Source organism: Oculina patagonica, chromosome 12, assembly GCF_052425735.1.
Source record: "Oculina patagonica isolate OP01 chromosome 12, crgOcupat, whole genome shotgun sequence".
Taxonomy (NCBI): Eukaryota; Metazoa; Cnidaria; class Anthozoa; order Scleractinia; family Oculinidae; genus Oculina; species Oculina patagonica.
The window spans coordinates 29820157-29843837 of NC_135769.1; the positions used below are offsets into that span (position 1 = coordinate 29820157).

General features: G+C 40.3%; 1 protein-coding gene across 1 annotated transcript in view; it reads left to right on the top strand.

Annotated features, from left to right (window-relative positions):
* The window catches only part of LOC144633034 (meiosis regulator and mRNA stability factor 1-like), a 29669-nt gene extending 6328 nt beyond the window's left edge, over positions 1–23341 (top strand). The window contains 15 exon segments of the mRNA XM_078491806.1: positions 27–387; positions 389–712; positions 1527–2130; positions 2720–2923; positions 3525–3748; positions 4538–4583; positions 5144–5349; positions 6331–6549; positions 7257–7311; positions 7695–7888; positions 9925–10152; positions 16891–17173; positions 17648–17728; positions 17837–17878; positions 18360–23341. Coding sequence (XP_078347932.1) covers positions 27–387; positions 389–712; positions 1527–2130; positions 2720–2923; positions 3525–3748; positions 4538–4583; positions 5144–5349; positions 6331–6549; positions 7257–7311; positions 7695–7888; positions 9925–10152; positions 16891–17173; positions 17648–17728; positions 17837–17878; positions 18360–19030 — 3742 coding nt within the window. The 3' untranslated portion in view covers positions 19031–23341.
* Positions 23342–23681: the final 340 nt, after the last annotated feature.

The window sequence follows — 23681 nt, forward strand, 5'->3', positions numbered from 1 at the left end:
CATGTATGTACAACTTTTCCTCTCAGGGCAAGGAGAAGGATGGACAAGGAAGATGTATTTGGTTCCACAATCCAGGTTGTGTATTCAACAACCAGTCAAGGAAATGCTTGTAGTCCCCAAAAGAGCAAGAAAACACAGCAGGTGGAAGCCGCTGGTAATTTGGTGAGCAAAGGTAGAGACCCTTCGCCAAAACCCCCACACAACCCATTGCAAAAGGAAAAGGCAGGTTCTAATTGTGCACTGTTAGACAATTTCGTTATCGAGAATGGCTCATCATCCAGGAAAAGTGGGAAACAGGAGATTAAAGCCAGTACGTCACCTACAGATGACAGTCCTGACTCAGGGGATAGTACAGAAGAAAATGACGGTAAGCCAGGAGCCTCTCTACCAGAGTTCTAATGGCCCTCAGTTCATCAGCCATCAGACAATGTTCAGTAATGGATCCTATGCCGGCATCTGGCCACACCCTATCTACCAGAACTTCATGAACTTACCAACTCAGGGCACAGGCTTTCCAGGAATCACCCCTCTTGCCCCTCCACTTATGGGAGGACCCCATCTTGCTGCTTCGTGGCTAGCCAGCTTGCATAACTTTACTGTTTTGGACCAGCAGCGAGGAGGAATAGATTTGCTTGTAACTAATTTGGATGAGAGTGTGAGCAAGAAAGAGTTGAAGAAGAAACTTGCATCTGTGTTTAGGGAACATTGTAAGGTGAGAGCCTATCAGTTGACTGTTCATTTGCGCATGGCAATATCATTTGTTTTACAGTATGTTGTGGTTCAATTTTACCCTTGATACCGGGGGGATTTGATGTTTTCCTTTCTTGGTAAAATATGATAATTTCAGTGAATACAAAACAAAACAAAATACCAGATTGTACCAAGGGTAGAATTGAACACAACATGTACATGTACTTTTGTAAACTTTGTTTTTTCTTGTATGATCTCTTAATGTGTGGACTTGTACCACTTTCCTTGCGGGGGGGGGGGGTAACTGTCTTATTTTCAGTGTTTCTTTTTTTTGTCAAAAAATAGCCTATAAACAGTAAGGAGTCATGGTTCTGCAACCCTTAACAAACATACATGAAGAACTTAGACTTATTTTAGGCATATTGATCTGGTCATGTGAGCTACTGAAGAGAATTTACATTTTGATATTTGCAATGAGTGTTCTTCCTCCTCTCTTTCCCTCACAGGATTTTGATTGTAAAAGAATAACATGTGCATGACTTGTAGATTGAAACATTTTCTTTAAGGTTTATATTAAAATCATAGAAACAGGAGGGAAAATGTAAAAGAATGCAAAATGCTGTGGATCATAAGAACAAATTAAAATCAAATGTTTCCATTTTGTAGTATTTTGCATTCTCCCAAACTTCCACTTCTGTTTTTGGGACACAAAATGCTGTTCTGTTTTTTGACTGCAACATCTTCTGATTATTACAGTGCTTTATATAATGCAAGGGTTGTGTAGATTTTGTGACAACTGATAAAATAATTTCTGTGTTGGGGTTGTTGTCTTGCAGGTTTTGTCTGTCATTCTTCACAGTGGGGAAGGCATTCCTTTGAGAGCTTTTGTTAAAGTGCCAAAACTATCTGATGCACAACTGGCAATCTGCAAAGTTCACCAGAAGAAAATTTTCAATACTCATGTCACTGTGAACATTGCTACAGACAAAGAGAAGGAACTCTGCTTTCTACGTTGTGAAGTGACCTCCATTCTCAAAGAGGCTCCCCTGCACGTTTTGCCACTGAACAAATTCCTCAGCGACTACTATGAGAAATGTTCTCGTGCATTTGATATGAGCTCTATTGGACTTATCCACGATCTAGTCGTGATAACTGGGAAACCTGGTAATCAGACAATAAGTCTTGTAACACGAGCCATCGGTAGTGTAAAGGTGTCCGTAGAACCCGAGCAGTTTGCTAAAGATGTTCACGCACTTCTCAAATCTTGCGAAGGTTCTTTGCCCTTGGTTAGTTTTGCCGCTTCCTACTGGCTTCAGTTTGACAAGAAGATAGAGCCAAATGAACGAGGAGCCCCCCTTGCTGATGTTCTAAGTTGTGTTCCAAATGTCAAAATAACAGACTCCTTGATGGTGTCTTGGGCTAAACAAGCTGTCAAAAATGGTATGTTATCATGAAACAAAACTGTCCACTGCTCTTTAAGTAAATTTTGGGAACAGCGATTGAGTGTTAAAGTTGCATAGATTGCTACAGATTTCTTTCACAATTTTTTCTGAAGTGAAATCACATGAGGTGAAGATACATTCTTGGCCTAAGTGTCTGATTTGGACTAGTTTTCAAAAACAATAAGCTCTTTTGATTCTACTGAGTTATTATAATGATATTTTACATGTATGTATTTGTCATAATGTTAATGTTTGAAAGGAATTACCATGCAAATTTGTTATGTATGTACCGGCTATTTGTATAAAGTACATTATTGACTCTGAAATTTTTGTATGCCTAAAATATTAATATTTTTAGATGCTAGGGTCCCAGATAAGCCTGAGAATTTTTCAGGTGCGAAAATCCTTCTAAAAATATATAGAGGTTTACTAAAGAGGCATTGAACAAAAACAAGCCCAGACTTAATCGAAATTTTATTGTACTCTCTTGTGGTACCATAACTATTAAAAGCATCAAATAATAGATGACTGTCAATCAGGATAGTTGAGGTACATGTAAGAAGATTTTTTTTTTTTTTCGTCAACAGGAGGGAATGTTGGCAAGCTTCTTGAACTAAGCAAAGATTTACACGAGTTGCTGGTGATGCAGGAGGAATTCAAACTTCCTCTCAGTTCAGTGATCTCTGACTACCAGTTGTGGTTTGGGAAGAAGACTCCATTTGATCCTGTTGTCTATGGATTCACTTCTGTTGTGACGCTTCTAGAAGCTTTACCAGCTGTGGCTGAGGTAAGTAGATGGTGGCCAGAGTTTCCTGAGCTGCAGTTGTCTCATGGGTAGTATACTACGCGTGTAGACTGTGGATTGAGTAGTATGGGCTTCAGCCCTGGCTCCTGGCTGGGCTGCCTCTCCTCCCAGGAGAGGTGTATTATGATTGGAAACCAGCGAACTAACGTTGTAGGGTAGCTGTTGCAGTGGAGGGAGAGAGGGCTGGGAATGGGGGAGTAGAAATACTCCTAGTCTCTTGCAAATGAAACTGGAGGGATAGTGTAATTGTTGGCATGATGGGGGACTACTCACTAGCCTATAACACCCTGCACCTCTACCCAGGGACATTTTGCACTCTCCCCAGTTCTCGCCCACATAAAGGAACCAAGATGGTGGCCTGTCAAACTCAACCATCAATCTCTATGACTTAATAGAAAACAAGGGGACTGTTAACAGTCTAAATTTTACCTGAATGTAGCATTAATTATTTTTTACAACAAATGTACATATAGAAATACACATGTGTATTAATGTACATGTGGAATTTGTTTTGGAAAATGGACCTATTGGTTGTGTGTTTTGTAAGTTTATTTTAATATAATTTTTTTAAATTAAAATGCAGGTAGCACTTCAAGGCTCCGAAAGATGGCTCATCCTTTCACAGCCCTTGAAAATCAAAGCCTTTGAGAAAAACCTCAAAATGCTACTTGAAAGTCAACCTGATGGAGTGATTGCATTGGGAAACTTCGTGTCAGCTTACATGAGGTTTTTTGGTCAGAAGTGCAAGATTGCAACGTTTGGCTTTTCCAAGCTGACAGATTTGATTGAAGCTGTTCCTACTGTTGCCAAGGTTACACTCAGTCTATTTCTAAATAATTTTTGTTGTTGTACATTCATTGAGGAGGCGAGTGTAGTCGACCAAGTGGTTAGGGCACTGGACTCCCACTCTTTTTATTTTATTAGAATCTAGTTTGTAAGAATGCCGAGACTGAAATTTGCGAAATTTTTAAGAATATTTTAAGAATAAACCCGTGGCTGAGATTTTGAAAAGAATATAGTTTTTAGTTGAAACAAAATCAGGTATTTTCATTTCCGTCACTTTATCTCTGTGAGGAATGCTTTGTTTAAAGCCAAAACGGCCAGGCTGCAACCAATAGCAATGGTACATATGCACAATGTAACACGATACAGATCTGGACACCAAACACTTGTAATTGATTACCCAATACTTGCTAAAACGGAAATGTCCAATGGTATTTTCTAAGAATGTTCATAAGAATATTTTCAGCCTAAAATCGGCAGAAAAATTAGAATATTCAGCATAGGTCGGAAAAACTGTATTCTAATAAAAAAAAGAGTGTAATCTAGGATCCTGGGACCAATTCTTCTCCCTACCACTAGTAAGATGGAACTGAGTTCGGCGGTGATCCTGAATTCAACTCATGTGGGCTTTGCTAAAAAAAAACCCACAAGTCAGTCACCCACCAGTTGCGATTTTAAACCCTTTTTTTTTACAATATGTTTTTGTTTATTGGAAGTGACCTCAATTAGCACAGCATTAATTAATACTTTAAAGTGTTTTTTATTTGTATTTATGTTATGTACTAACAGAATTTGTTTATTTATCTACTTATCCTAGATCCAAGGCAATGGAGATCAGCGGTTCATTTGTTTAGTGGAAAAAGGTATCACTTCGAATTTGATATGAAACGATTTTCTATTTTTAATATGGTGGACTACTTTTACAGAAACGTAAGATTTTGAAAATTGTTATATGGGATTATTTGTTATTTACATACACACTTATTGCAAAGTGGCAAACAACGAAAGTCATACAAAAAAAGCCGTTGCAAGTGTTAACAACAAAACTGCATTAAAACGCTCCGTTATGAAAGGTTGCTGACGAGGATTAGACATTTTCTGTGTATGGGAAAAATTTAAAAAAAAATCGCACTAAAAATCAGCCAACTACACTGCCGGAGAAAACAGTTTTATTTCACAAAAATGGCAGCCACACCATTGGACTGCTTTTGCGTGTTCGTGTGCACTTCATCACACTTCCTTTGCATTTTGTTCCAGCTGACTGATATTTCGAAGGCAAAATAAAAATTGTTTAAATGTTCAAGAAGACATGAAAGATGTAGAGTAGCAGAAACCGGACCTACATGTACTTGATAGCATAATGATTTTGTTCTATGTTTTTGCTGAGTTTGTTATGAATGCCCTTTCCTTTTGCATTCTGTAGAGAAGAGCTCCAAGCCAGAGAAGCGTACTGAAAAGCAGACGCTTGTCAAAGAACTGAAAGAGTTGCTGTCCAGTTGTGAAGGTCAGAGACTTCCTGTAGCCACAGTACTAGCTCGTTACTATCAGCATTTTGGCCGATTGCTAAAGATTGGGGATTACGGCGCTCGACGTCTTGAGGACCTTGTTGATGGATTACCTTCACTAAAGGTAAGTTAGTGTCATTACTTCTCTCCCTAATTTTAGCTATCCTCGTTTCTTTTTGGTTTGTTATGACCTTTTCGGTAATTTGCCACCTTAAGGCGACACTATCACGGGGGATTTTTCTGCTTTTCAGTAAAAAGTACTACCTTTGGTGAAGTACTCTCGCTGGTACACGAAATGCACTTAAAACATCAAGATGAAGATATAAGTAAATTGTTGTTGGAGGAAGTGGGAAGCCGTTATTAGTTTTTAGCTGTTTGCTGTTTTTTAAGGTCACAAGGGCAGAGCTTGAAAACGTCAGCCAATTTTTTTCAAATTGAGATCTAAAGTTCCTGATGACATCACAATATAATAATATCACTTGTTTATAGCTTAAGTACACCGGCATAGTAATTTTTAACAAAACTGGACCACTATTTATAGGTTTCCATACGTCTTTAGGCTCTTGAGTTTTTGAAGAAAATCTCGTGATAGTGTCCTTTTAATGAACTACTAGTTTTATTAGTTTTGTTTATTTTATAGATTTTATCGAGTTACATTCTTTTTTTCATGTAGCTCAACTATGTCCTTAAATTCGGATCAGTAAAAAACTATATGCCTGGTATATTAAGTTTACCATTCATAAATCTCACAGAATTCCAAATTTTATAGTATTAACTTCACATCAAATTAAGGTTTCCCGTGTCAAACGGTGTATTTTGTAACACTTTATGAAAAGCTTTAAGTAGGAACTTTGTACTTTCTAGAACAGGTAAATCCCTTTAATTTGACCAGTAAAACCCTTTGAACGGTATCTGAAGTTTGCAATTCATAAATATCTCAGAAAGTAAACTTTGCGAAGGCAATATTTCACAAGAACTGTTGTTTTTGTCCAAATGGAATCGAATTTTTTTTGCGCCATGTTTACACGCTTGGGAGTCTGGCGGAAGAGCCTTGAAAGAAACTGTTTAATACAAAACTTGACTCAAATGACCTCTTTGCCCTCAGATCACAGAGATATCCGGTGAAAAGTACCTGACCCTCCCTCCCAGAGTCACTATGCAATCCCTAAGGAAAGATGTCGTGGAGTTGTTGGAATTACAGGAAGGGAAATTTCTACTGATTTCCCGCCTCGCTACCACTTTCCGTAAACACCACGGCCGAAAGTTTCCGTTAGGACAGGCGAAGCTGGAAGAATTTCTCCGGAGTCTGGAGGGAATAGCAAAGGTACGTTAAGGTCAACTGTTTTGCAGGTGTTATAAATAATAAAAGAAGTTTATGGTAGAATTTTTCCTTTAGTGTGTAAACTTGTGTTCATCTCTAATGAAAAGCAAGCTCTACAGTTTGCTACAGAGTGGTCATGTTAATAAAGTACTGGATGGTTTTAGGAAAGAAGCTTAATTTTGAACCTAAATTCTCTTAAGAGAAATAAAAAAAAAATAAATGGGAAGGAGTTCAGAGATTTTTAATTCTGATCATGGAATGACAGAAATGACGACACAGAAATTGGTAGTTGTTGTTGCGTAACCATTTCAGTCCAAAGTTCTACATTAAATTCTTGTAACTGATTATTTCTTGACGTGCAACCCTGAACGAGACCTCAACGGCTTAAACCTTTTGCGTTCCGTCCTGAACCATAATCCGTAATTTACACCCCTAAGCGAGAATCCCCGTCCCTCTCATATAGGAGTACCCCCGGGGGTGGAGGGGGGGGGGGGTGCTGCTGCCATAGTTTTCTTAGTTCCTTAAGAAGACAGTCGTGATGATACTTTTCTGTATTCTCATTACCTGTGTTCTTGTCAATGTATTGATTGTCTTAAGAAGAAATTTTATTTGATCACTCTTGGTTAAAGTGATAACACTACAGTCATTTCAGTATTGTGATCGGCAAATAGTTTGACCTTTTCATTTTTGTCTATTTCTTTTTCGTTTAGGTCAAAGGTTCCGGCAGTGATAGAATTCTCCTTCTTCCATTTTTGCCAGCAAAAGGTTGGTCACATTTATCAACACATTTATCAAGTTTAGCAAAGGAGCTATGTACTGACGGTGCAACTTGAAAGCATTGGCCCTTTTTTTTTGTTTATTTTCGGTTGATTATTTATATTTCGGTGTTTTTCTACCTTTGAAAACTATTATTTGAAAGTAATTTTATACATCATAAAAATGACTTAAAATTTCGGAGTATTGTTCCTTAACATTACCACAAGGAATATCACTAGAGGAGCAATGCTAATTGTGTTTTGCTTTGACTTTTTATTTTTGACCTGCTCTAACTAGCTTTTTCCGATGTCAAATATTAAGTTAGACCGTCACTATCCCTGCTAAAAGTAGAAAAATGATCTCAACTGAAAATGCAGATATCTTGCTTGCAGATAAAACTTCGCCGACATTACGACCACTTGCTGACAAGATCACAGCATTGTTACTGAAGTATCCTGGATGCAGAGTGGCGCAGTTCGCTTTTGCTGATATCTTCTTACGGGAGTATGGTCACGTGTTAAAGCCCAAGGATTGGGGTTATAATAGCATGAACGCCTTAATACGCGCTCTTGGGGATGTTGTTGAGGTTAGGCAAAGTTCTTGGCTATTGTGTTCACGAATATCCTTGTAAATATTCCGGTAATTCGTAATAGGTAGTGACGTAATGTATCAAATACGATAGACAGTGCTTCATCGAGATATCCAAACACCGAGAAGAGAGTTGAAAATACGAAGTGCAGCGGAATATTTTTGACGAAATTCGAGGTGTTTGGATAGCCGATGAAACACTGACTCGAGTGTTGGATATATCTTCTCAATCGAAACAAAAACTGTGGAGTAAACAGAGAAATAAAATCGTAAATCGTATGCCAAACTGCCTTTACGGTTATGATTTTCCCTTGTTTTAATTTGATGAATTATTAATGAGTTTGAGAATACTCTTTTGCAGTTTAGTCAGTTAGAACCACATTGTACAGCATAATTAGCAGTGCCAGATGAAAGAAATGTTCAATTGCTTTCACTTGAATGGTCACACACTAGGGTTTCATCCACAGATGTAATGGTTGGAACCATCTTGCACAGCATAAGGGCCTGTTTACATGGAGGTGGGGGACCCCGGGTAGGTGAGGTAACCCGCCTGTCCATATAAACTCTCATTTTTTTTCGATCGCGTTTACATGATAGGTGGGGTAACCCGCCTAGGCGGGTTGCCCGGTCTGCTGGGTAGGGTAACCCTCCCAGCCGGGGTCGTGTTTTGCCATGTAAACGTTTCAAGGTGGGGTAACCCGCCTACCCGGGGTCGACTCATGTTTAATCTGAAAGTTCGCCAAATGCAAACTACACAAGCCTATGGCTACCTACGGTTTCAGCTACGGCTACAAACCCGGCGCGTTTTTCCTATAGTTTCATCTGCCCGTGAAACGACAGTGCGAAAGATGCTTGAAGAATTAAAAGTGAAAGTGAAGCATCAAGCGTAGGCCCGAGCGAGTCTCGCGCTTCTACTATAAACAAAAATGACTTCGACAGATGCTTCGAATGATACTTTGCCTAATCAAGTAGTTAGTCGAAACCACAAGATGAGAGAAATCCAACGTAAATACTGTATATAAAAATTACAAAATGAAATGCGATATGCGACTTCAATGAAATTTATTTTGAGACCGAACTGGCTTGCACTTCACGAAAATATGTCATTGTATGGCCTTCGATTTTCACAGAAACGAATTTGGCTCCGAAGTTCAGTAACTGAGTCTAGGAAACCACTGAAAGGAACGAGAGAAAGAAATAAACGGAGCCATTTTGTCTGTTTACGTGCTAACCTCGTGAAAAGGTCACCCCGGGACCCCGGGGTGATAAGATTGCATGTAAACGCGAGCTAATTTTCGACCACGGCTGGGCGGGTTACCTCACCTACCCGTGGTCCCCCACCTCCATGTAAACAGGCCCTAAGAAACAGTATCACATGAAAGTACTGCTCAATATCTTTCATTTGAATGGTCACACACTAGGATTTCATTCAGAGACTTAATAGTTAGAACCACCTTGTATAGCATAGTAAACAGTACCGCATGAGAGTACTGCTCAGTAGCTTTCATTTGAATGGTCACACACTAGGGTTTCATTCAGAGACTTAATAGTTAGAACCACCTTGTATAGCATAGTAAACAGTACCACATGAGAGTACTGCTCAATATATTTCATTTGAATGGTCACACACTAGGGTTTCATTCAGAGACTAAAAAGTTAGAACCACCTTGTATAGCATAGTAAACAGTACCACATGAAAGTACTGCTCAATATCTTTCATTTGAATGGTCACACACTAGGGTTTCATTCAGAGACTAAAAAGTTAGAACCACCTTGTATAGCATAGTAAACAGTACCACATGAAAGCACTGCTCAATATCTTTCATTTGAATGGTCACACACTAGGGTTTCATTCAGAGACTAAAAAGTTAGAACCACCTTGTATAGCATAGTAAACAGTACCACATGAAAATACTGCTCAATATCTTTCATTTGAATGGTCACACACCATAGTGTCATTCACAGACTTCAAAGTTAGAGCCACGTTATTAATTGATTATTGATTATTCAACCATTTCAACCATTTCCTTGCAGGTCCAGGGAAGCGGTAACATGGCTGCAATTTGCTTAAAACATGACCACCTTGTTAAGGTGTTTTCACTTCACGTGATCCATGTAGTAACTGAGCAGTCTGATAAGAGTATTCCAGTATCCAAGTTTGTAGCTGCTTACGAGAAACTCCACAACCACAAGCTCCGTGCACAGAACTTTGGCTTTGCTTCACTGGACGAGTTGCTTTCTGCAATATCACCTGTTGTGAAGGTAAATTGAACATTTTAATTGTTTGGTCGGAAACAGGCAAGGAAAATCTCTCTTCTTCTCTATGTTTATAAACAATTTTTTCAGAAAAGTGCTTATTTGTTGTTGACAAAATAGAGACGTTTCGGGGAAACCCCATCTTCAGTCTAAAATGAAGAAGACTAAAGGTGTTTTAGACTGAAGAAGGGTTTTCCTCGAAACGTCTCTATTTTGTCAACAACAAATAAGCACTTTTCTGAAAAAATTGTTTACAAACGTTTAATCCAAAGTGCTACACAGCAACACTTTATTTATCTCTTCTTCTCTATGCTCCTCAAAATGTCCTAACGAAATTTTCATTTGATATTTTTAGTGAACACAACAAGACATGTTTATTCGTCGTCGAATCGATATTACAAGATGGTGCAATATATAAACCACGTGATCGCCTAATTTGACTACATTAATAAATTTACATAAATTATATGAAACTGTTTACAACACTCCCCGGGGTTGCATCACGACTTAGTGATAAAACGTTTCACTCAACAGTCTAAATCTCAAAAGTCCACAGTTCGATAAATGTCACAACTTTTTCGTTCACTGTTCGAAATGACACAATTTCATTGCATGTTTTCACTCCAATGTTCGCAAACAAATGTTTGAAATGAAACAATTCCATTGCATGTTTTAAGCTCAATGTTCACTCAGAAACTTCAACAGGAATTAGGTCCTGTATCACTCTACGTAATACTTGTGGCTTTCGCTCTCCCTTGCCAGCAACTTTGACTTTGGCTGATCGAATCTGCCCATCTCTGCCTGGTAGCAGTTCTTGAATCTTTCCCAGTTTCCAAAATGTTCTTTTCTTTAGATCAGACTTCACGATTACTATGTCACCTACTGAGATTGGGCTCTCCTTGTTTTGTTTCTTGCATCTCTCATTAGCACGTTCTCGTAGACTCAAAAGATACTCGTGTTGCCACCTTTTGGTAAACTGCTGTAGCAGTCGTTGGTGATGTTTAGCTCGCTTTGTCAAGGTTTGGTTGACACTAACAACTTGGAAATGCTGGTTACTGGGTTCATAGGTAATTCGTCTGCCAGTAATTAGATGGGAGGGCGTAAGTGGAGTTGAAATGGACTCTTCATCATCATAGACATACGTTAACGGTCGAGCATTTACGATTGCCTGGATCTCCACCATTATGGTTTGTAACTCATCGTAGTTCAATGTAGTGCGTCCCACTGTTTTCTTTAAGGGTTGCTTCACAACTTTAACCATGCGTTCCCAGAAACCCCCCCACCAAGGGGCTCGCTCAATGATAAAGTTCCATGTGATGCGATTGTCAGTTAAGTATCGCATAACCTCGTCTGATTGTATGATCTTCCTTATATCTTTGGATGCGGATCTGAAGGTCTTGGCGTTGTCCGACAGGAGGGTGACTGGTAATCCCTGGCGATTTACGAACCTCCGAAAGGCTAAGAGAAATGATTCGACACTCAAAGAAGGTGTCAGTTCCAAATGAATCGCTCTTGTGGATGCACAAGTGAATAAGCAAATGTACACTTTGTCGGAGCCCTTTTCCTTTGAAGACTTTCCATTGTGTATGTACAGCGGTCCTATGAAGTCTAATCCTGTATGGGCAAACGGCGGGTCCAGAGACACTCGTTCCATTGGTAAATCTGGAGTCGGTGGTGGTCTATATGGAGCCCCTTCTACCCTTCTACAGGTGACACACTTTCGTAGAATTCTCTTCACAGCTTCTCGACCTCTTGGTACCCAGAATCTCTCTCGAATAGTGGTTAAGGTATCCCTGATGCCACTGTGTTTAATCTTGGAATGCACATCCTGGATGATGAGATTAGTAAGTGGGTGCTTAGATGGAAGTAAGATTGGATTCTTGCTTTCTTCAGAGAGCGGTGCATTGCTTACTCTTCCCTTACATCTGATGATTTGTTGGTCGTTAAGGAACAAGTTAAATTGCGTGACATAGACAGGTGGGAATGTTCCTCTTTTGCTTTGCAGAAATTCGAGTTCTTTGGCAAATGAGGCTGTCTGTACAGTCTTGATCCACAGCATTTCAGCTTGATTTAACTCTTGAGCATTAAGTTCCTTTCTCGATGACTGTTCCGGTGACTTGGGAGTTTCACGGTTTGATACACTCTTCTTAGCATTACGTATGAACCGTAATACGTAGGCTGTCACGCGTAATAATCGTGTTACACTGCTGTATCGTTCAATGTCAATAACTTGACTGAGATTGACTGAATGGTCTTTCGACTCTGTCGTGACCAGAGAATGTGTGACACTTACAGGGTTCTTTACAACTTCTTGAAGGGCGTCTTTGTTCTCAGACAGTGCACTTGTTTGAGGCGACTCGGGCCAATGATCTCTTGATAACCTCAGAAACTTGGGCCCATTCCACCATGACTGGTTTTGTGCTAATTGCTCTCCTCCACATCCTCGTGATGGGAGATCAGCCGGGTTCAACTCTCCGGGACAGAAGTTCCAGTTGGCTTCGTTAGATAGTTCTCGTATTTTGCTGACCCGGTGTTGTACGTAAGGTTTCCATGCTTTAGCATTTTTGATCCAACACAGCGTGGTGAATGAATCAGTCCATAGAAATGTTCCTTCAATGGGGAGAACGGATTGTATCGTTTGCTGCGTTGAATGAACTAGCTGGGCTAGCAATGAAGCTCCTAGCAGTTCCAACCTGGGAATTGACTGACGTTTGATTGGGGCTACTCTCGTCTTGGATGTCATGATGTTGACTTGTGTTTCACCATTGCTGAATTCGGTTCTCAGGTACACGACTGCTGCATAGGCTCTTTCCGACGCATCTGAAAATCCATGGATCTGATATGAGCATACGGTTGACTGCGTCGGTGAATAATTGGCATAACATCGGGGAACTCGGATGTTCTTCAGAGCATTTAGGTCATTAATGAACGTTTTCCACTTTGCCAAAGCCTCTCCTTCCAAGCTTTCATCCCAGTTGACCTTCTCGACACATAGACATTGGAAGAGGACCTTCATGCTGATTGTAAACGGAGTTAACAGTCCAATTGGATCAAAGATTTTAGCTGACAGTTTCAGTACAGATCGTTTGGTAGCTGGAAGGGCTTCTGCATACTCGATTAGCTCAGAGAGGTCATAATGAAATTCGTCTCGGATCACATCCCAATAAATCCCGAGTATCTTCACAAATTGTTCGGTTTCCGGTTTAACATCTTTGGCACTGGCTGACTCTTCTCTCTTGAGATTTTGTGCAGTTTCGCTTTCTTCGGCAGGGGCTTCCATAACTGACTGGCCTTTTCTTTCTTCGTCCTGCTTGATTTTCTCGCGGAATGACTGACAGTTAGAATTCCACTTGCGCAGTGAGAATCCTCCTTCTTTCATGATTTCCTGTGCTTTGTCGTACAAGTTCACAGTTTCATTTTCGCGAAACACTCCTCCTGCCAGATCATCAACGTAGAGGCTCGAACTTAACAAAGATGTTACTTCCGGTTCTTTTTCTTCGTACTTAGACAGATGGTGCTTTATGGTACTTGCCAGGATAGCTGGACTTGGAGTTAAGCCAAACACAAGCCTTCGAAACTGGAATTGCTTGATTTGCGGACAATCTTTCTCGATATCATCGAACCATAGAAACCTCAGCATTCTTCTGTCTTCTGGGTTGATCTGAATCTGATGGAAGGCCTTTTCGATGTCAGCTACTACAGCAAATGGATAACCTCGAAACTTAACCACAATATCAAATAGGTGTGGCACTAAGTTTGGTCCTTTCTCTAAACACTCGTTAATGGAGGCAGTTGACTTGTCGGACTTGGCTGAACCATCAAATACAACTCTCAATTTCGTAGTTTCCCGGTCTGACCGAATCACGCCATGATGAGGTAAGAAATGCATTGGAGCTTGGTTGTCGTCAAGTTCTGGTACGGCTTCGATAATCCCTGAATTGATTTGATCCTTGATCACATTGTCATAATCTTTTAACAGTTCCTTGTTTTTCTTCAGTCGCGAATGCAGCTGTCTCAATCTTGTAACACACAATTCGTACTCGTTTGAAGCAGGAACAAGACTTTCTTTCCATGGCAGACCTACTTCGTATCTTCCTTCCTTCTCATCGAAATGAATGCTCTCCAGGAACTCTTCACCATCTGACTGTGAAACAGGTGGTTCCTCTCGTACTCCTAACGATTCAGTGTCCCAGAATTTCTGCAAGGCGTCACATAACTCATCGTTCTCACTATGAATGTCACATGGGCTCAAGGTCATCAATTCTGGTCTCTCTATGATGAGATTTGTAGTTGTAAACTTCTCTCTTGATTCTTCAGCACTTGTGGGACCAGACAAGACCCATCCGAACATGCTGCTAACTGCTACAGGACCACTGCTGCCACGAATGACATCCCCCGACACAACATCGAAGTAATAATCGGATCCAATTAGCACATCTATGTCCTGTTGACCTGTTTCAGCGATGCTGATGTCAGCAAGCTCGAGACCTTGTAGATGTGTGTGATTGTCAATGTTAACTTTAGCTGACACCGCCGAGCAAATCTTTGGGAAACACAGCGCAGATATTTCGATTTCTCCTTGAGATCCTTGTAACCGCAAGTTGACGACATCACATTGTTGCTTTGTGTATCTTTCGTCTCCAAAGGTGTTAAGATGCAATGTTTCTGACTTCACAGGGGACAGATTAAGCCTTGATTTCAATCGGTTTGTGATGTAGGTGCGTTGACTTCCAGTATCCAGAAGAATTCTGACACATGCGGTTTTAGAATTGCCATCGTTGACAGCCACGGCTTTCGCTGTTTGCAAGAGCACAGTTCCCTTTGCCTTGTTGCTCACTGTTGTCGTTGTCTTCATTTCTTCGGCTGAAACTTCTTTCGGTTTTCCTTGGTCAAGCATGGAACAAATCGACTGATGATGCCGCTGTTGGCAGTGTCGACATTTTTTTGGATTCGTGCACTCCTTCGTTTCGTGATCAAAACGCAAACAATTGAAGCATCGTTTATCTCGTTCCAAAATACTTCTTCGTTCAGCTGTATCTCGTACCACGACGCATGATGCAGAATAATGCTCGTTTCGACAATAGGCACATTTGATTTTGAAGCTCCCACCTTGCTGAGAGACGAGTGAATTCGCAGTTGGTGTTTGATTTCGAAATTTTGAATCACGGCCGGGCGATTGAGATTTCCCGCCTTCGCTTGTTTTCGCCATGGTCATCTCGCTTGCTTCCCGCGCTTCGACTTCAACCTTTATCACGTTTAGCAACTCCTCAATTTTCCACACAGAATCCTTAGAGTTCCTGGCTATCTGCAATCGGATCTCAGGTGGCAACTTAGACATAATGACAGGAATTAAGAGGCTTCCGTATTGATCCGAAGTTACGCCGAGAGACGCCAAACCGCGGGAATGAACACAAATTTGATCGTAGACGTATCGAAGGCTGGCTGGGCGATCATTAAAACACGGCGAAACCTTGAGAAGCTGATCCATATGTGCGCTGATAATTTGTTGGGGACGACCGAAACGTTCTTGTAATAATTTGATTGCTGCGTCGTAGTTTGCTTCGGTTAAGGTAAGACCCTGGATAGCTCGAGCGGCGGCCCCTTCAAGGACAGAATTGAGGTAGTTGAACTTGTCGATGTTGGAAATCCCTTCGTTACGATGTACCGCCGATTGAAACGAATCCCAGAAGGTATTCCACTTGGTTACATCTCCTTTAAACTTCGGAAGATACAACTTCGGTAATCTCGTACGGACTGCATTTTGATTCACTGGCTGTGCAGTCGTTTGAGGTGATCCCACGTGTTGCTGACTTGGCATGTTTACCTTGCTCGCATTCTCGATTTTGCACTTCAGACGAATAATTGAGGCAGTAATTTCTTCTGACTCTTCGATTTCTTTATCAATCGTTGTAACCTCGCATACAGATAATATTTCTTGGTCCATTTCGATTAGCGACTCTTGTTTTCCATCCAAGAGTTGTCTCATAACACTGAGCCGTTCGTAATCCTTGTCTTCGCCTTGCAATATTTTGGTTAATTCTTCATCCAGTTTCGATACTTGTCGTCGGTGTCCTTCACGGATAACTCGCAGTCGTTCCAAATTCGATGTAGTCGCTTGCATACTCGATGTACTTGGTTTGTCGGGTGTTTTCTTCGATTTAGTCTTTAGTCTTGGAGGCATTGCAATTGAAAAGTTGCCCCACGTTGGGCGCCATTTAGTGAACACAACAAGACATGTTTATTCGTCGTCGAATCGATATTACAAGATGGTGCAATATATAAACCACGTGATCGCCTAATTTGACTACATTAATAAATTTACATAAATTAAATGAAACTGTTTACAACAATATTGTCAAACTTTCAGAGGGAGTCTTAAGCTAAGTATTTGTTTATGTTGCTGTTAAATGGGCGGGGGCTCGCTACATCCATTTAGAAAATATCCTAAAGTTAGCGCACGCTTTGATTAACTGAAGGCCTTGTTCCGGCACATACAGTTTAAGACTCAAGGGGGATTTAGAAATATTTTGAAAGAAAGAGGAAACAATTTGTTGGGCTCCCACTCCTGTTTTTCATCATCATCTGTTCTTTGTACACCCATCAGATGCATAAGACCTCACTCCTGTGTAAAAAACTTCTGTTTTTAGCTCCACGTGAAGGCAGAAATTTGTTGTTGTTGTTGGTTATGTTATGTACAATCCTGATATGGTATGATATAACATGTCTTATTTCTCTCGTAAACAGGCGGACAGCAAAGAAGGCAAGCTCTTCTTGACACCGTTGCAGTCTTTTGCCATCGAGACGAGGGACCTCCTGAAACACCTTGATGGATGTGTTTCACTGAACCGCTTTGCTCCCAACTTTCAGCAGATGTATGGCCGGCCATGCAAGGCATCAGATTATGGCTTTAATCGCATATCAGAGGTGATTGATGCTGTGTCTAATGTGGCTGAGATACGTGGCAAGGGGGCTGAGAAGATGGTTGTCTTGGTGGATGGAGATGATGTAACGCTACTTGGACGTAAAGGTGAGGTGTTTTTGTTGTTTTCACCACTGCTTTAGCATTTTTATAGTATACTTCCAGTCTCAGTCATATTACATGAGCGTGTCGTGGTAGGACGTGAGAATATGCAGGGTGCAAATAAATTAAATTTTCCAGCTTGCCCTTCGGGCATTCTCTAGCCAGGATATTCTAGCCCGAAAGTCATTTTCACTAGCCCAAAAAAGCATGATTAATTTCCCCAAAAATTTAAGCCGAAAAATGGGCAAGTGAAGGATAAAATCCACTAGCCCGCCAGCAAAATGCACTAGCCCCGGGCTATCGGACGTGCACTTCTATGCACGCTGATATCATATGATATCTTCTTTGCCAAAGACTTTATCCCCGATGCTCAGAAAGGATTCCACCCGAAAAACGTATTTATAACCTCGAGTGAAATTCCTGTGTTAACTAAGCATATGTACGAACGTTCTTTCTCACTGCGTTGTCTATTTTGAACAGATGCAGACACTAAGCACAGCAAGGAAGGCGTGCTAGAGGAATGCAATTTAACTGACTCGGCTTCTGTCACAGTTGAGGAAGGTGAGATTCAACACAACCACACTTACAGCCAATATTTTCCCTTTTATAACGTTCATTTAGCGGCCAAATGGCCATCTCACTCCGGTTTTAATTCTGCCGTTATTGCAGATGATGAAGTTGTAATTACTGTTGATGACAAGGAGGAAGAAGGTAGGTTGTTATTTTAAGATGGATTCCGCTGAAAGTTTGAGCAATGAGTGCAAAAATTAAGTACCAAAAATCTACTCATAGCACGGCAACATTTTGTTTAATATTTAAAAGATCTTATTGAAATTCATTTGTCTTAGTGACCCCGTAATTAAAAGCTTTTTCGAGAAAATTGAAGTCAAACGTCGTAAAAATGTTTAAAACCCGCGCCACTTTTGTTTTGAACTGGCGTGAAATGTCCATTTTAACTAAAATGGGGCCGGTCAGTTTGACTTCTAAAGTTTGGCAGGTTTTTGTTAACTGTACTTAAACTGTAACCATGCTAAGAGGTCTCTTTGGTAACTTATTTTTGCCTGTATTGCTCGAATGTTGGGAGGAAATCATCTTAAGTATTTTGATTTCGTAACAGAAAGTTTATGTTGCAAAAAGCGTTTCAATTTAAGCTTCTTATTTGTGTTGCTACTGTCCGTTTTGTGTTATACAGACTTGATAGTTCTTGAGGGTGAGGGATCCGGGACATTTCCAGAGCAGACAGTCACCGATGATTGGTTGATGGCACCAGTGCCTGAATCTCTTCCAGAGCCGGAGCTTCAACCAGCAATTCCTGAGCCACCCCCTGTAGGGGATCTGATCTCCTTTACCGAATTTGACATGGACGTGTTGTTTGCAGCCATTGACAACATGGGATTGCCTACCCCGCTGGATGCTGGCCCAGGCGTTGACTTGACTGAGTTGCTAGCAGATACGAACGAACTATCAGGGGAATATAACGGTTCAACGTCACCACAGCCGAGGTACAGAGCGTCTCCAAACGGAAGGCGATCAACATCGGAAGCTGACCTAAAGGATTTGGAGTTTTCGTTAGTATCCCCGGCTCATGCACATGTAAGAAGTGTCACACAAGCGCAGGCCAGCCCATCTCCTCGTAAGGCTGGTGTTCTGCTACTGTCTGAAGTAGAAGCTGACATCCTTTCCAACTGCAATTCAGAATCAGATTTGTCCAGAAACCTTGCTGCAGCTTTCGGAGGAGAAAGTGCAGAAAGACCTGTTGTTCAGCGTAAGAGTTCTGATGAGGAAAGAAAAGCAAAAGCCAAGAAGTTTTCTGCGCCTAAAGTCAAGTTGGCTGTTAATTTCAGCAAGACACCAGGCAAATGAAGAATTTCTTTTTCAAAGAGCCAGTGGTAAAATAATTGGTATTTTCTGTCTATTGTTGAAATAGCTTTGTTAGTATAATTCTCTTTTCTGGTTTCTCTTTTGATGCTCACTTTAACTTGAAGTCTGTGCAGTGCTTTTACAGTGATGCGTCGCCTCAACAAAATTATAATTAATTTTTACTTTTGAACATCTTTCTGACATCTTTCTGTTTTTTTATTTTTATTTCATCATTGAAAATCTGAGGCGTTGCTTTTTTTTTCTTTTTTTTTTTTTTGCAACAGCGTTGCCACAGTTGCGCAAACACAGGAAGGTATTCTAGATTGGTCCTGTCACTCACTTAAACCGTGCCGTTTTATTTTGACTGTTCTTAACGAACGGAACTCATCAGGAAATTTTCAAAAATATGTCAAAAATTAATCTTTCATCTTTTTCAATTTGCAACGGTGCTGCTCGTATCACTGTAAGAGTTGACTGTGTGGCCTGTTCCAGGCTCGTAGATCTCAGGAAAAAAAAGCGTCACAATCAGAAAGCCTAAAATGAACTAATCAATCTGGTGTGTTAGCTTTTGATGTTGTTTATTTACCATATTGTCTTTATTTATGTTAGTGAAGGAACAAAATTGCGTGGTTTTCCTTAAGCTGATAATGCTCTTTTACATTGAAATCTTGCCTTTCTCACGTTATTAACTCTTTCACATCAAGAGTACCAAATGCCAAAACTTAAAAAACTTTCCAAATTTAATCTTACAAGTAATGAAATAACAAAGTCACATAAAGGACTACCCAGAAGCTGTCATTTGAATGGTCACACGCTAGGGTTTTGTCCACTAACCGAAAAGTAAGAACCACATAATAATTGACTTAAGTTTGCACTCTGGTAGTGAAAGGGTTGAATGTACGACTTTAAATATTAGTTCGTTTATTTTCATTCTTCGAATTTAAATTTTCGTATCGACTTCTTTAATCAGGACGTTACAAGAAAAGCGTGTTTGTTTATAAATTTCCACCGTGCTTGGTTTCTTAAATAATTCAAAAGGCATGGCATGTTAATTTTGTTTCAGTTATACAGTGGAACCCCGATCTAACGATCTTCGATATAACGATATTCCCGATATAACGATGAATATGTTATGTCCCGGCAATAGTAAAATGTATGGGACGGAACCCCTATATAACGATTCCTCGATATAACGATATAATTTTACTGCCCCCTTGGCATATCGTTATATCGGGGTTCCACTGTAATACGGCAGGTATGTTGCTTGGAGATTTCTAATCTAGTTAAATGACAGACTAAGTGTCAATTTTTGTTAAGGCGATAGCGAGGTAAGGTGAAATGGAACAGTGAGTCATCACGAATGAAGTATCTTTTTCTGTTCACAAGGCATTCGCAGGTTTCCACCCTTTTGTTTAAGGTTTGTTTTTGTTGTTCGCTTCCAGATTTGTATTTTTAGAACTGTTATTTTCATGTTTCTGTGTTTACTTGGACATTCATCCCGTGGGAAGAGCTGTTACCGGACGAGAGAACCAAAGGAATCTAAGCAGCTGTTGCTGTCGACTGCAGTTTCTATAAAAGGTGTCATTTTGGCGCGCATTCAAGGTGTTTGCATTGACCGAGAACGTCTGTAACTTTTTGTTATTGGAATCTGGGAAAAGACAGTTTTCAGGTTACGATGAATATTAAGACAGAGTAAAATTTCTCGTGATAAAAATCTAAGTTTACCCGTTTTATCAGCCACGTGTGCTTTTGTCGTGTTATAGTGTTTTGATACTTGTTTGTCGGTCACTATTCCTTTTGGAAATGGCGACCTGATTATTTTTTCCTTTTGAGCCTGTCCACTGGCTGGCGGGCAGATCCTTCAATGTGATTGGACGCCATGGAACTGTCCATTGACGTCATCAGTGGCCTAGTTCCAGTCCTTTCTGTGTGCATGAAGGATGGTAACGTGTCAGTATTTGTGACGTTTTGTGTTCGTTGTGTTGTAGCACGCGTGGCTTGTTTGTTTCAAGGGAAGTGCTCAGGTGCCGGGACTGATTGTAACATTTGGGATGCTAAGAGAATAATGAAGTCGATTGACGAGGAACGTGTTGTTTGTTTTGGATTTGTGATTGGTAAGCGTTTTTCAGATGTGAAGGAATGGCATATGTGTTATGGAGGGGATGGAATTTGCGTGGTACTGGTACATGCAGCAAATTAAAAAGCTACCACCACAAGAATGAAGATTTATCAAGTTTGGAAAGTCTTACGGCGTTTTTAAAAGAAGTTGCGTTGAAGGAAGATTCACGAGCGAGTAGCTTGTACTGTTTGTAATTCAATGATAACATTTTTCTTAAAAAAGGCTGCGTTTATAATTGCGAACAACGAAGGTTGGAAAGAATAAGTCAGTGCCGTATTGTGTTAAAAGGGGCGGCTGAAGAAGGGAGTTAAATTCGTTTGCAGAGTAAAAGTTTAGTTCAACAATTTTAGTATTGAAGTATTACGAGTAGTAATGAAGTGGGCAGCACAAGATTTGTACAAAGTTGTTGACAGCATGTGGGCACTTGTACACTACTCATCTGACACGCGGCGACACATTGTGCGGGGGAGAGGACAATGCAAGGCAACCATGATGCAAAGAAAGTTGGTGACCTACTACAAGAAAAGCTGGACGATATATATAGGTAGGGCTTTGAATAGCACTTTAAGTCGATCTATCCGAAAACCCGGCTCCTGAGAAAGTGTAACCAACAACAGATGACTTTTGTTGAAACCCCCGTGTGGTGAAGAATATAGTCGCTTTTGGACGCAGTAAAACAAATGAATGAAGCTTATGGAAATGAGTAAATGCTCGACAGTATAGCTTTGTTCTTCATTTTCATAACTGGCAAGTGACCAAGAGAGTTTTGTTGCATTACATTTTTTTAATACTGTACAGTGTACAGTTATGGCAGTAAGTAATAGTAATGGCGTCAACGGCAAATGAATTTAGTTTGCGTGATGTATTAAACATGGCTGGTGCAATCTTTCGTAATTGCACTTTATACAGGTGTGCTGAAAAAGACGCAAAGCAGCCTTTTAATGAGAGAGGGAAGCTTCGAAATAGTTATTTGAAATCGCGCTGTCATAATTTAAGGACAAGAGAAAAGTTATTAATTTTATTGCATAGTTTAAAAGTGTTTTTATCTTCATGTAGAAGTTTATCGTGATCAGCACTCAGTTGTGTTGCGTACGAAAAATTGCTGATGACTTTCTAAAGAAGTGCACTTCGTTGACGGGAGCTATTGTATTACGTTACGTACGAGAAATTAAGTATAACCAAGATGTTTGAAAATACAGAAGAAAAAGACCACAAGATTTGATCGACAGCTTGACTGAACAGACCTTTCCAACAGTGGAGTTCATTGTACCAAGTGGCAATGAAAGGGACAATTTCAGCGTAAAATGTTGCAAACATCACACGCAGAAGATTGTATGAGTGATTTCAAGTCATACAGCTCGTTAAACGTGCGCTTAGTATGAAGGTGAGGGACTAATCCTGAATGAAATAACAAGGCACCCCTGCTTCTTGGAAATACAGAGAGTTTTCTTCCTTAAAGGACGAAGGATCATCAGTAAGCTGACAAGTGGAGGGCAGTACAAAATCACATGCAGATAAGAGTGGTACAACCTGTATACCGGCTTTTTATGGGTGATTTCATTCTGCTGTGAACTAGATGAACGTGCGGGCACTACAAAATGAGGGGACAAACCGAAAGGAAAACTGCATAATAAGGCAAGCTTGCACTGGAAATACAGAAATTGTTCTTTCTTGAAATACAAAGGATCGTCAGGGACTGGTAAAAAAAATCACATACTGAAGAGAGTTTTTGTGTGGGCGATTTCATGCAGGCCAGAAGATGAACGTGCACCTACTCTGAAGACGAGGGATTAACCCAAAAGGAAAACTGAAGGCACAGAGATGTTCCTTGCGTAAAGTACAAAGGATCAATTGACTGGCCAAGTGTAAGATGGTAAGACTGAAGATAGCCTGACCCAACGACTGAAGTGAAACGTTTTCGTGCCAGTTAGATGCGTGGAACGTTCAGCATAAGAAATTTGAACAATTTTGTCAGTAAAAATGTAAGCAGTGTATGTAATTATATTGGAATAATAAAGGCTGTGATATGATCAGATTCGGGGCTAATAGAATCCGTTAAACATGTCGCAAACCAAAGCGTAATGCGGCTCTCGTCAAATGTTTCCTGGAAAGAGGCTGGACTTTTACGCCTAAAGTTGATGGATCGGAGACGAGGCGAGGAAGACTAGAGAAATTGAAGCGAAAATAAAGTGAAATATAAATGAAGAGAAGAATGCTCAGATTGTTGTCATTCAGACAGGCGTGTGTTGCTAAAATAAAGGATTGAAGGTAGAAAGGGACATTGAGAAGTCTGGTATGTGATAAGCGAAGTAGAAAACAAAATTACTTGAAGTAATTGGAGTTGGTGGAAAAGATGGAAATGGTAGAAAAGATAAAAGAAATGGGAAAAGATATGCGATTTTAAAAGAGCACACTGAGGCGAATTGAGAGTTTGAAACAAATCGTATTGTTCCTGGGGATAAGTTGCCGAGCAACTAAAGAGAGCGTAATGCTCGTGTTATTGCCATTGAATATGTTCTTTGTCGTCTGCGCTTT